Genomic DNA, 13,684 nt, shown 5'->3' with positions numbered 1-13,684 from the left:
CTCGCTAAGTGGTCTAAGAAATAAATTTTGTGAAGAACTTTGAGTTAAACGTGGGAAGGGGTGCCTCTTCATCTTGTACAGGAAGTGCCAGAGGAGTACCATTTTCCCTTTTTCTCATGTCTGTTTTTATTCTATAAATACACACGTGTGACCTTTTCTTTCTTTTTCACAAAATCTTAGAGGCATTTTTCTCTTTAATTGATTCATCCAAATTACATGGGCTTTTCAACAATATTTTAGGAGCTTTTAAACCTCCATATAATATATTTTACAGACGCGTGCAAGACGAGTTATCGCGCCATAAAATATTACTGTGAATATTAAAAAACGTCGTAATTTGATGAACATTCTGTGGCAGTTTATTTTATGGTTAAAATTCTAAATTTAAAAGACATTTCATAGATTGAAAATAAAACGTCCAGATATGTAATTTATTTGGTCAGACAAAATGCTTTTATTGGCCTATCAGAGAATTTAATATTGCTAACAGTTTAAGAATTATTTTAAATATACTTCAATTGTTTTTTTTTAAATGTTAAGTGCATATTTAAATTAAAAACCCTATGTTTCTGCGAAATTTTATTCTTTACTAAACTTTAGAAATTTTGGAATTGGCATAAAAATAATACACTTGAAGGATTTTCAATAAAATCACTTATACATTATTTTGCAGTTGTTCAGACCACATATACTCGATTAAACATCTAAATTTTAATTTTATGAAGGTCATAGCTGAAATATTTAAAAGAAATAATAAATTTAGGTCAATAAAGAATCGCGTCGAGCCGATTATATTCGTTTTTGCCGCCGAAAATAGTTTATTCGATTGTTTACCCCTGAAATTCAACTCAAAATCGAATTCTCTCGCATTTCGAATTGCAAGCACCCCGAGTTGCGCGCATTTCGAGGTTGTCTGTAATTAATCTCAGCTAGGCTACGCTTACCTGGGGTTATCACTAGTTTTTCGGTTTTAATCGTGTGCGTATCGTATTTAATAAGCTTCAAACTGCATTTAATTCCACAAAAAACAGGACTGACTGCCCTATTCCTGGTATATGGTTTAGCTTATAAAAGGGCTTTGTTTCTCGACTGAAAGTTGAGTGACTTTTAATTTGAGAGACTTCTGAAAATTTACAACAGCATTTTCAAAAATGCATCAAATGAAATCAGGGACTTACGTAAATGAAATTGAGTAACACCGGAGATATGAGTATTTGCAAATTGACGAAAATATCCTGTGTGCAATCTAAAATTAAAGCCCTCCAAAATCATTACGATCTTTTGCTAAATCACACAACTTACTTAATAAAATAATTCAGGAAATACGACTTAAACCGTAAAAACTTAACCATTAAATTTAATAATTCTCATGCCAGATATTTGCGATACCTAAATCATCAATTTTCATGCTGCAACTGAAAATTTTCCGTCTTAAAGTTTTCAACCAGGCGCCTCTACTTGATGTATTGCACTATTATTTTAATCCATTTCAAGCTGTGAAGGAAATCTCTCAAAATATGACTGCCATGTTAATTCAACAGCATGATTTACTGCAAAAAATGCCCCACACAGATGAGAAAATGAAATGGATATTGCGATTTTCCTCTCCTGCTATTCACCATGATCCAATGAAAACGATAGAAATCGTAAAAATAGTCTCATGAATAGTAGAATTTTCTTCGTACGTTGAATTTATTTTTCTCAAGTGCTATTGGTGAGAAAAAAAAATGTACGAAATTAATTGAATTTTGGAGGATGTTTGTACAAAATGGGCCAGCTATGGGGAGTGTTTCTTCTTCGTGGGGTAATAACTTTATTTACCGAAGACGATGAGGAAATAGAAAAAAATTGGGTGATGGTGAATTGGATGGCAATTTAATTGATTTTCCCCAATTAATCGATCAATGCCCAATTCTTTTTTAATAGGCCTGACATTTTAAATGGCCTATGTCATTATTTTTCGTTTTACCCTTGAATTGAGGATATACCGTGGAAAAAGTTTCTTTTCCTCATTCATGCTTGAATTTTTTATATACTAAAATTGATTTTAGCTATTTAAATTGAGCTGCAAATGTTTGTTGATGCAACACAAAGAAAGGTACATTTTTACGGTCTTTCGATCAATTTACATAATGAACAATAAAAAAATCGTCTCAAATTTCTCGTCTTCTATTGGACGGTTAACCAATTCATATTATTGTAGAAGGCATGCAAGCCTAGTGGAATACATGCTACCTTCGGATGACTCAAGCTTCGGAAAACTCAATTTTTTCTATGTTCTTAATGGATTTTACACAGAGCTCTTTTCTGAAAATTTGAGGCATTGGATCAGCTATTAAAATATAATATTACAATGGGCCAAATTAATTTAAAACACATTAAAAAAAATGAATTGAAAAAAATCCGAAGGTAGCGCGCTTTCCCCTACATGGCTTTATCCCCAGTGAACTTTATCTGCATGATTTTGTGTTTTGAAAATAAAGTTAAATTCTAGGGTAAATGTCCAAATTCAAAACCATTTCCAAACACTTTAACTTTGACAGAAGATTCAACACTTCAAGTTCATTTTTTTTTCTGAAGAGAATTACATAAATTTGCTCGTTGACTTTTCTAGAATGTTACTGTTTAGTGAAAATTTTTTAGATATAATTTGAAAACTTCTTAAATACAAGAAAAATACGCGAGCATCAAATGTTTCTATTGGAAACATATTAATCCAAATGGAGACAAGGGAAAGTTTCTAATTGGAGACAAACAGTGTAAGTGAAACCGCGACGAAAGGCTGCCAAAACCCTGTTGAGTTGCTCCTGAGTGCAGGATTTGTTCTTATTCCTGGTCTTTTCTCCTTTCCCATCTAAAACAATAAGAAAATCTTTAATAAAAAAATAATATTTCCAGTGTTTCCAATTGAAGCATTTGCAGACACTTTAGCAAAACCCTTTTTCTTCACGAAATAGGTAATTATTTCATTTGAAAACTTTACGTACTGTCAACAATGAAGATTAGAACTTAATTTAACTATAATTAGCCAGAAATATGACATAAATGTTAAACAAAACGAATAAACAACAGTCACCTCATTGTGTTTTTCATTGAAAAACATGGTCTGTCGATAAAAAATTCGATGGTGAAAAGGTACACTTTTATTTTTTTTGTGAAATTAACAAATTAAAAATCTTGAATATGAATGAATTTTTGCTTTATTTGGAGTAAAATTAACTAAATAATGAAACTGAGGTATAGAAAATATATAAATATAATAATTTAGTACTGTATTTATCGTGAAAACAATGACGTTTCCATTTGGAGTAGCGAAAAATTTCCATTTCGAGCAGGTTTTGAATTAGCTTAATTTACCCTATTTGTTCACATACTAAGCCTTTCAACAGTATAGCTTTAAAACTTTGATACGACTTTAAAATTGAAAAGAAGACGCATGACAAAACGGACCGAGTAGACTCTTTTCATCTCCAGTTCGCCTTTTCTACTTTTTCAAAACTATTTAAGGGGGCTACCTGTCCTTGTAACAAAGGAACGAATAATTTTCTTGAACTTTCCAGTGCATTATTTATTTTACATACTCAAAGTGCTCATTTATTTTGTTTTTTAAGAAAAAAAAATATTACTAAATGGCAGGATAATGAGTAGTTTACTGGACCTCCTCGTCACAGCAATCTCAAATTGTCGATAAATGTACTGTTAAGTATTCTTGACCAAAAAAAAAATGAAAACTAAAGAAATACTTAATTTCAATAAGTGTATTTCATAGCTAAACTATAACAATCCTAAGAAAATCAGAAATTGGAACTTTCCCTTCACAGTTTAAAAAAAATGCATTTTTATGGCAAAATCTTGTCTTCAAAATGTTGTAAAAAATAGGGTTAGCAACTGTTGTAGTTTAACTAGATTGAGAATTTCTGTCCCAAAAGAATAAGCATTTTGCGTTTCCCGATCAATAACTTTAGTTTTGTTATTTTTCCTAACAATTCAACAAGATCCTATGAGCAGTGATGAAAACGCGCTTAAAAGTTTTCTATGATCGCCCGAGCGGTTGTAAATCTGCTCTAGGCATCTTTACTTTCTTCTCTATATCTTCGAAAATATTTCGAATTTACTTAATCTTAGATAAGTCATCCTTCGATTTAACCATTAAAATATGTTATACCTTGCAATTTAGGAAATCTTAAGAGAATATTCTTGCCAAAAAATGTTTTTGGTAACGGATTTGAAAAGCACATTACCTCGTTAAGACAGAGAAAAATGGTCAGCGACAAAGTTATAGAGCTGTTTCCTGTAAAGTATGCTGGGTTGGGACCGCAGAAACAAAGAAAATGTCCATTCTATTATACATTTCGCATCATTGTCCCTCTGCAGAAACGTTAAGAATCCCATACTACATGAAATGATTTATGTTTATCACTGACTTTTGTTCCTGGCATTCCCGGTTTCAATATGAATTTTCAGTTTATTTGCAATACTGGTTTTGATAGAGATATTACAAAAATTTATGTTTGAGTAACAGTGGCCACTGCCGTCTTAGCGGTGGTAACCCCTTTAAATTAAAAATGTTTCAAATTTTTCTCTTGAATATAATTAATATTAATATGGCTAAATGTTTATTGAATTCAATTGGTGTTTCTTGCAGATGAACCAAACCTGAACTCAGGATCCTGGGAGGATTCGCTGCCCCTGTCAGTGGCCAGTAAGGCCACAATGGCAACAGCCAGACACAGTGGAAGCGTAACATCGCCTCCAGGAGCCAATCTTGCACCCAGTCACGACCAGCGCAATCTTTCGCACACTCCCTCAGCCCGAACAGTGTCCAGTGAGGAGAGCTGGTGCTCAGAGGGCGCCGGATCGGAGCGATGTCTCTCTTCGGATGATGAGGATGAGAGTGATAGGAGTGCTACTTCTAGTGTAACACCACGCAACAGTCAGCTTCGGTCGACGTTCAACAAGGCTCGGCATCATCTTAGTTTTGACAAGTGGCGCTCCAGCAGCAACGCCTCGATGCCCACACCGCCCCAGCCGGAGTCTACGACACCTGGGGAGAGCCCTGGAGGGAGATTGTCCCGCTGGTTCTCCATTCGGCGTGGATCTTCGCACCAGTATGACATTAGTGGGCGGGATTCTGGAGATACGACTGATAGCTCAGCACAGCAGACACCCACCCAGTCCAACACCAGTCGAACACCCTCGTCGACCGGGAAGATGCCCCAGTTGTCCGAAGTAACTCATTTATTTTATTAATTTGCTGAGTAATTCAATATTGTCTCTTATTAAATATACCACGTGTTCTAATTTTCTGGGAGGGAAGTGAGCTGTAAATCCCAGCATTCTCTAGGCAGTAATGTTTTCTTACTATTTTCCCTTCGCAATTTTTTTTTGATAATAATTTAGTTATTTTGTGATTAAGGAGTTGTATGTGTTCTAAACCTAAATAACTAATTTCCATTTTTGCAGAGTGAGGAAGATACGCCATTTGGCTTGAGCAACTTAATGGGCAGCCGAAGCAATGGATCCCTCCTTTCTCTGTCCACACGAGGTGGAATTGTGGGCAGGCAGTTGCCACCAACTTTACCACCAGCGCCCGCAGGTTTGTCTCAGGAACAACTTAAAAGGCGATTAATAGTCGCCTCAATCTGTCACAGTGAGAATTCTTATATCGGAACACTTCAACGTCTAGTCAATGTGAGATTTTAATTTATTTTCTTTTATTATTGCACACACATGTAGATGTTACACCTAATATTAACAAAATTTCTTAACTTATCAGTTCTTTGATTTATCATTTTGCTCTCTCACTGGTCAGCATCACATTTAACAGCATCATCTTCCCAATAATTTTTTCCACATGTCACAAAAGCATTAACATCACATTTCTCTCACCCACCAAAATGCATTACTAATCCAATTATTGAGCCGAGTAAGAATGACTTTAACTCATTTAACCGTGGCAATATTACCTGGTATAATGATTCATCTTACAATAACTTGCAAATTGATGGTCTAATTGAGACAATTGGCATCATTGCAGGATTATAAGAAGCCATTGGATGAGAGTTCGCCACCAATTCTTAGCACTTCAAAGATATCGACGCTCTTCTATCGTTTACCTGAAATTCTTCAATGCCATACTCTCTTCCGGATCGCCTTGGCCGAGTGTGTGAGAAATTGGGATCGTGACGAGAAGATTGGAGATGTATTTATTGCAGCTTTTAGCAAACCCATCGTCCTGGACATCTACAGTGGGTTCATTAACAACTTCTCGGCTGCCATGGAGTTGGCAAAGATGGAGGCTAAGAGGAAGTCTGCTCTGGCGGACTTTTTCAAAGTCAAACAAATCAGTGCACATGATAGATTGTCTTTCTTCGGATTGATGGTGAAGCCTGTGCAGAGATTTCCTCAGTTCATCTTATTTCTTCAGGTAGGATTTTTGATTGCAGAGCAAAAATATGTGTTACGTTACCCCCCAAAGAAACCATGATTAGTTTCGAATAAGTAAACGTTAAATCGAAAATTTACGATTTTATCACAAAATGATATGCTTTTTAAAAAAATACTATAATAATTAAAAACCAAGGGGGAGATGTTAGGGTCGGGAGTGGTGTACAGGTGAAAATGAACTGCTTGGAAGTCTTTGGAAGTGGGAGTGTTCAAATTTGCCTAATTACGAATTTTTCAGACTACGTTAGTTTTAGTTGAGATTTTTAATTCGAGCGACAGTATAATCTGAAGAAGTTTGGTGAAATTTTCAAGTACGGCTATTACAATGAAATGGAGCAAATACACTCAAACTTATTATAGTTTAATTTGTGTCGCAATTTTTCCCAGGAAAATATTCAGTTGCACAATAATTTTCCTTAATTTTTGCAGGAATTACAAATTCATGTAGTGGCTCGCAAATAATGACATAGCATTGCAATTGACTTTCAATCAATTTGATATAATTTTTTTTTTCTAATTTATCGTATTCGTGGGACTTTTTCGCGAATGTCGTTAAGCGGTATCCCATAGGTTACCTCTACCATTTTTTGTTTACCTGTTTGAATTTACTGGAAATGTTTTAGTGTATTATATCTCTTCGATGCCAAAAGTATTCTTCAAAAAAGTAGGTTTGTGTTTTTCAGGACTATTACAAAATGAGGAACGAAAAGGTGCACTTGTAACATGTAATTCTAGACTAATTTTGGAAAGGTCTAAAAGTGAGGTACTTCCATTAAAGGGTCTCCAAATTTTCCAATTGAGGGTTTATTTAGATTTCGTCCTTGCTTTAAGGATTATTGAAAAGTGGCTTTGAAAATTTAAAAATAGGGATTTATTCTTTGAAATATCAATTTCATTTTAAAGGGTCTCTAATATTGATGCCAATATTGTGAGAATCCTAGTAGAAGAAAATTTGTGGATAGCAATTGAAGAAACTGTTAAAATGTCGGAAAACAATACTTAGATCGTATTTCGCTATGTAGAAAGGCTTGGATGTGTTTAAAAGATCGGCACGTAGGTGCCACATTCTTTCGCTCAAAGGAAAAAGCATAACTTTTATGATTGTGGCCAATTTTCTCCTGATATGTTGCGATAAAATTTTTTTTTGCGGATCGATTGACGACAGGTGATGAGGAATTGATCTAATACAACAATAGCGAAAAAGATCCTGGAAAAAATAGCTCAGCTTGTTGCAAGAGGTGATTAGCAATCATCTAAAACTTTTCCCAAGAGTGCAAAATGTTTTAATTTTAAAGGATTTTGAAACCAGAGAGAGAATCAAGCTCAATAAAATGTGAAGATACGTCTGAAGTGCTAAATTAGTTGTTGCACTCGTACTTTTGAACTCTTACAGACTTTTCAGCATAGTTTCAATAATTACAAACGACAATACGTATTTTTCCAAAAGTAGCTTCACAGCTTCTTAGAAAAATTCAAAATATGTTGATACCCCTTCGTAAAACGCAGATAATATTAAAATATTGAAAATATGCAAGAATTTCTGGTGCAAGAAATACAAAATACAGTGCTGTCTCTCTATATGCACAGCTTTTGTGTCGGTTGCATTCAAAACTTACATTTTGAAAAAGTAATAAAGAAAAATTATTTTCTTGGTAACTAATTTTTCTTGTTTTTAATTTTCTTAATTTTACTTTTTCTGTCTCATATTATATTAAAAATAACACGGGAAATTCTAGAACAACAAAAAAATGGTAATTTATTAAAAGGAAGAAAAAAAACCGTTGGGAATTTCAAAAAAAAGTTGTGCATATTCAGAGAGAGAACTGTCAAAAAAAGTACCCAAACTGTGCATATAGAGAGACAGCACTGTATAAGCAAAATTTAAAAAAATATGTGTAAAAATAAATTTCTTGAGATTTTTTTAGACTTTCCTTAATTAGCTTTTCAACATAATAAATAAATTATTCATTTCTAAGTATAAGAAGTGCATGAACTGCAAGAAGTGCTGGAAGTATTGCATTATTTTCGAGAGTGTTGCGAAGTTCTGGAAGTGCGAAGGTCTCTTCCATACAAATCGTGGAAGTGCCTACAAGTGGTGTACACATTTTCACCCAAATATCTCCCCCTTGTTAAAAACAGTATAGCTTTTTGAAGGCTAGTTTGTATAAAAAAGCAAAAATATTGACTCTTGATTGATCTCTGACACAAAACAATTCTAATTCACGCCCCTCTTTTGAGCTTTAATAAATTAAAAATAATGGTAAAGAGTTCGAGCTTTGCAGAGTGCTGGAATTCATAACATAAACCCGATACACGGAAAATAGCTTTGTAAAAAATTGTCTAGATCTAAGATTAATAAAGTCGTTTAGCGGTCCAACTCGACAAAACTCAAGGTTTAGCGGTCCAATTCGACTCGATAAAAGACGACCTCACAAAATAGAGCATTTAGCAAAGTTTATTCCCACTGCACTATTCATTTAATGTTTATTAATCCTCTACAAATTAATTAATAAATCTCATAAAGGATCACTTAAATTATGAATTAGTAATTTAATTGAATTACGAATAAAAATTAGTTAGTGATTCCTAAGCGGTTCATTAGCGGTCTTCAAGCGAAGCATAACCTATATAAATCGGTTTAAATCTCAGTCTCATCAAGGATTTCAAGACCTCTCTAATGAATCTAAATTTACCCTAATCAATTGAGTAATGCGTTTTTAAAATATTTTTTTAAACATTGACCTTCAAAGTCATATTACGAATGATTCAAGGATATTGCTATAAGAACGAAGTATTCTCCTAGACAATTTCCGAATAATTTGTTATTACTTAAAAAATTAAAAAAAAAATAGTGACAGCCTTATTGGAGGTGTGTTCTACTTTTTTTTTTTAATTTACGGTCTCTGCTCTTGTTTAATGTGCTTTGGTTAGGATTATTACAATATTAACTTAAAAACTTTTTTTTTTAAATTATTTCACATTCATTTGACGGCAGTAATTCATAAAGAGGGCGTGTCCTAAAATTATTATTGAGCAGAACTTACTCAAGAAGACCCTAAACCTATTGGGCTACCTATTAAGCATACTATTGAAAAATTCACATGTCTAATGGCCTCTACACATTAGAGAAAATTATGTCCATATTGATGAGTTTTTTCTACATAGGCATAGGGAATTTTCTTCAATATGGACATAAATTCCTCTGGTGTGTAGAGGCCATACGCCATCTTGGTTCAATTCAATTCTAGCTTTAAAATTCGATTCTCGTTTTCCAAAATCGTCATAATGGCTCCGGCACACCTTTTAGATCAGGAAAATTTCATGAAGTCGAAATTCGAAACCCTTTCTTTCTCACATATTTTGCATATGACTATCTCATTCTTTCACATACCAAATTCGATTGAGCTAAATTGAATTTGGAGTGATGTTTAAGAGAAAAAGGAGAGTGCGAGAGAATGAGATAGACATATGCCAAACATGTGAGAAAGAAAGGGATCCGAATTTCAACTTCATGAAATTTTCCTGATCTAAAAGGTGTGCCGGAGCCATAACAAATAAATTTTGTTCAAGTTGCCGAAATCTTTTCATCAACTACCAATTTATTAACTTCCTGGCTTTGGCACTTTTCATTTGGAATCATTTAAATTTTTACTAGTCACTATTTGAAAATGATATTCAATTTTCCGCCCACTAGAACATGTCGAAAATTATTGATCGTCTTAGTTTCTATTAATAGACCAAAAGTTTTGGTTCCTTTGTCTGCAATCAAATAAGACGCATTGCTTTTTTTTCATCCTAAACACCACAGAAGCATTTCCAAACAAGGACATTCCTGAAATTGAGCAAAAAAGACCAAGTCTGCTGAATTCTTTGTGAACAGCGAAAAAAAAAGTCCAATGATATTGCAAAGGTATTGCTCTTTGTGTTCTCAAACGCACAGATACGACCAACAAAGGTAGAATATTGAATAAACAAGCGTGTTGTTAGGAAAGAGATGTTTTATTTAAATGAGATGAGGTGCTAACATTCCTATTACTGACATGCACTCTCTTGAGAGATACTTCGCAGTGTATGATATTTCAATGCCAATGTCTAATGATGGCTAATCTTTGGATAACTGCGAAATATCTTTGCAGGATCTTCTGAAGTATACTCCGCAAGGGCATCAGGACCGGATGGCACTGCAATTGGCACTGACGCAACTCGAATCCCTCGCCGAGATGTTGAATGAGAGGAAGCGTGAAGCAGAACAGTATCAGGCATTTAAGGAGATGCTGGGACATATCAGTGGGACGTTCAACACTCGGTCATTGTCTACAGATGGGAACAGTCGCAACAGGTACCTTCTGCGGGAGGACAATGTGACTCAGCTGGAGTTCAATCAATGCGGATTCATCGTGAAGAGCAAACAGAGACGTCTTCTGTTGCTCAATGATAAGGTGATTTGTGTCTCTGTGGCTCCCAAGCAATCTTCAGATTTTGGAGCCACTGAGAAGCTTTCTTTCAAGTGGATGTTTCCTGTGGCAGATGTTGAGATTGTGGACAATAGCACGTCAGCAACATTGTCCAGAATTCTCACAGCTGGTCTCAATCGTGGTGGCAGCCTCAAATCAAACACCAGTCAATCCAGTGCTCCTGAAGGATCAACCGTCACAAATGGCGCAGATAATCTCTGCAACGAAATGAGCAATCTCATGCATGACTACGAGATCGTATCCCGCATTAATGATCTTGTCGGCTCACTCAAAGGTTCCTATCCCGAAATCAGCACAGACATCACGCGGAAAATCCTGCAGAACATCCAGAGTTCCATTCAGGTAAGCAGAATAAAATTATATTTGGATTAAGGAAAGAAAGGCATCCAAAATAAAAGCAAATAAGGGAAGAACACCAGCGATCGGCAGTGTTACTCGGATCGTCAACTTATTACCATATGTTTAGACCAATTCAAATGAATTTTCAAAAATTATTATCTACTTTTTACCATTTTTAACTCTCAGAAGAATGCAGTGCATTATCTCAGATTTAATTTATAAAATCAATTTTCCGTGAGACATCCGATTAAATTCGTGACGATCCGATGTACAGAGTACATAGTTGCAATTACATCTACTTTTTATTAATTTATTGTAAAAATTTAAAACTCAAATGCACAGATATAGTTAAATGGATCACTAATATCCCGATTAGTATACACAAAAATACCAAGTAATATTTTGTGGCTTATATTTGCAACTAAATATCGAAGATAATCTCTTAATATTTCCGATCTGTGGTGCTCTTCCCTTATTTAGAAGATCGAAAAAAAAACCACAAATTCGTTTAATATTCATACAGAGAAATTATTGAATAATTGTTTTATATTAAAAATTTGATTCTTTTGTAAAAGAATAATTTTTTTAATATAAATATATTTCGTAGAGAACGATGAGCATTCTAAACGTAAAACCATTATCAGCTTATTGGTCATAAACCAAATTATCGAAAGTCAGGGTTCAAGGAATATTTTTGACGTTTTTAACACTTATCTCTCGGTTTAATATTAACTGAATTTGAGGAATTTGACTACCTAACCAGAAACGAAGTCTCACAATGTTTTTTTTTTTTAATTATACAAAATTTTGGAAAAATAAACTTACTTGAATAAAAGAATTGTGCTAAATAATGAAGTATAGACGTAGTTATGCATATTAACCCATTCAGTCAATGTACCAGAAATACTTTAGATAGAATGTTCATATTTTGAGATTAGTTTTCTACAGATTAATAGATGAATTTTTTGAAAAGAAATAAATTTTATCTATTATGGGGGCGCGGGGATTTGCCCTCAAACACACGACTTAACGGTCACTGAATTTAAATTCTGTGCATTAATTCATTACAAACTCTATTGCTTTAGATAGAGTAACTATTCAAGAAAACAAATTGGCAACCAGAATTCAAATCAGGAAAGAGGAAAGACGCCAATTTTAATAAATTCGACGGGATATCGAATTTTCCGTCCGCCATTTTGAGCAAAAAATTTGCATGACCTTCCGCGAAGCAAGAAAACAATAACAAAATGTATTTTCATCTCTGTCGGACTATTTTTCCCAAGTAATTGAAGAGCTATAGTTACTAAAAATCCATTCCCGACAGCAATTCGAGTATCAGTTGCTCAGGAATATATTATCTAAAATCACTCAATTTGCGTATGATGTAGAATACCATGGTAAGGAATGGGTTAAGCTGATTTTCTAGGCGACAATCAACTCCAAATCGGTTGGGATCATTTTTATATTTGGCTCGAAAATTTGGGAAATTCTCGTACCTAAAATACTGGGTAATGTATCGTATCGTATAGCCATTTATACATTTTCTGTTTTTAAGAAACTATGATCGAAACAAAAAGACAGAAAAGACCCTCTTTATAAGAACAAAAAGGATATTTTGTGGAAATAAACTTTTATACAGAATTTTAGAAGACGGATATAAAAAAAGAACTTCATGAGATAGGTAGTCAAGAGATTCAAACTTTTCACCCATAATTGAATAGTATTTTTGAACTCTATACAACAAAACTATGAACACCATCGTATTCCCCAAGATATAAAAGTTTGATTTTCGCCAACATCAGATCCTTAAAAATTATGAAAATTGTTGAATTCTTTATCAAATTTTGATAAAGAAGTCAAAATCTATATTGGGGATACGAGTTCAATTATTATTCAAAAACATCTTTCTAAAAAATTGGCAAAATAACATTTGAATTAAGGTGACGGAATATCATTTAGATTTTTTTTTAGTAATTTATTGTTTAAGTTTTTCCAGTTTTTGATATATTGAAGAAGGTTTTAATTGAAGCAAAACGTTGGCCAATAAAATTATAATTAAAAAAAGAAAACACTAGATAGAAATTCCAATTATTGATGTTTTAGTATTGGCTTATTATTCATCATTTTACCTCTGCACAGTGGAGAAGTTTCTGCCCATATTGAAGCAAATTGCCTACGCTTGCATAGAAAAGATGTAAAATATGGACATATACTTCACTAGTGTGTAGAGGTCATTAATAAAACTTAAGTCATATGTCCTTTATCTCCTTATTTTAATACAAAAATATGTTATTTAGGTTTTTGTACCAAATTAGATTTTGAAAAATATTGTTTTAAATTATTTTTAAAATAAGATGTTTCGAATGGTTTCAAGGACTCGATAGTAATAATTTTAATTGATTTTTATGACTAAAAAAATGTTT

At 33.7% G+C, this 13,684-nt stretch overlaps 1 protein-coding gene across 3 annotated transcripts in view; it reads left to right on the top strand.

The window, feature by feature from the left end:
* LOC129805534 (uncharacterized) overlaps window positions 1-13,684 on the top strand; it is a 332,356-nt gene that overhangs the window by 310,664 nt on the left and 8,008 nt on the right. For all 3 annotated transcript variants that reach the window (XM_055853510.1, XM_055853512.1, XM_055853511.1), the window contains 4 exons: window positions 4,646-5,229; window positions 5,464-5,691; window positions 6,038-6,427; window positions 10,584-11,264. In XM_055853510.1, coding sequence (XP_055709485.1) covers window positions 4,646-5,229; window positions 5,464-5,691; window positions 6,038-6,427; window positions 10,584-11,264 — 1,883 coding nt within the window. The remainder of the gene's footprint in view (window positions 1-4,645; window positions 5,230-5,463; window positions 5,692-6,037; window positions 6,428-10,583; window positions 11,265-13,684) is intronic.

Source organism: Phlebotomus papatasi, chromosome 3, assembly GCF_024763615.1.
Source record: "Phlebotomus papatasi isolate M1 chromosome 3, Ppap_2.1, whole genome shotgun sequence".
Lineage (NCBI taxonomy): Eukaryota > Metazoa > Arthropoda > Insecta > Diptera > Psychodidae > Phlebotomus > Phlebotomus papatasi.
This window is presented reverse-complemented; position numbering and strand designations above follow the sequence as displayed.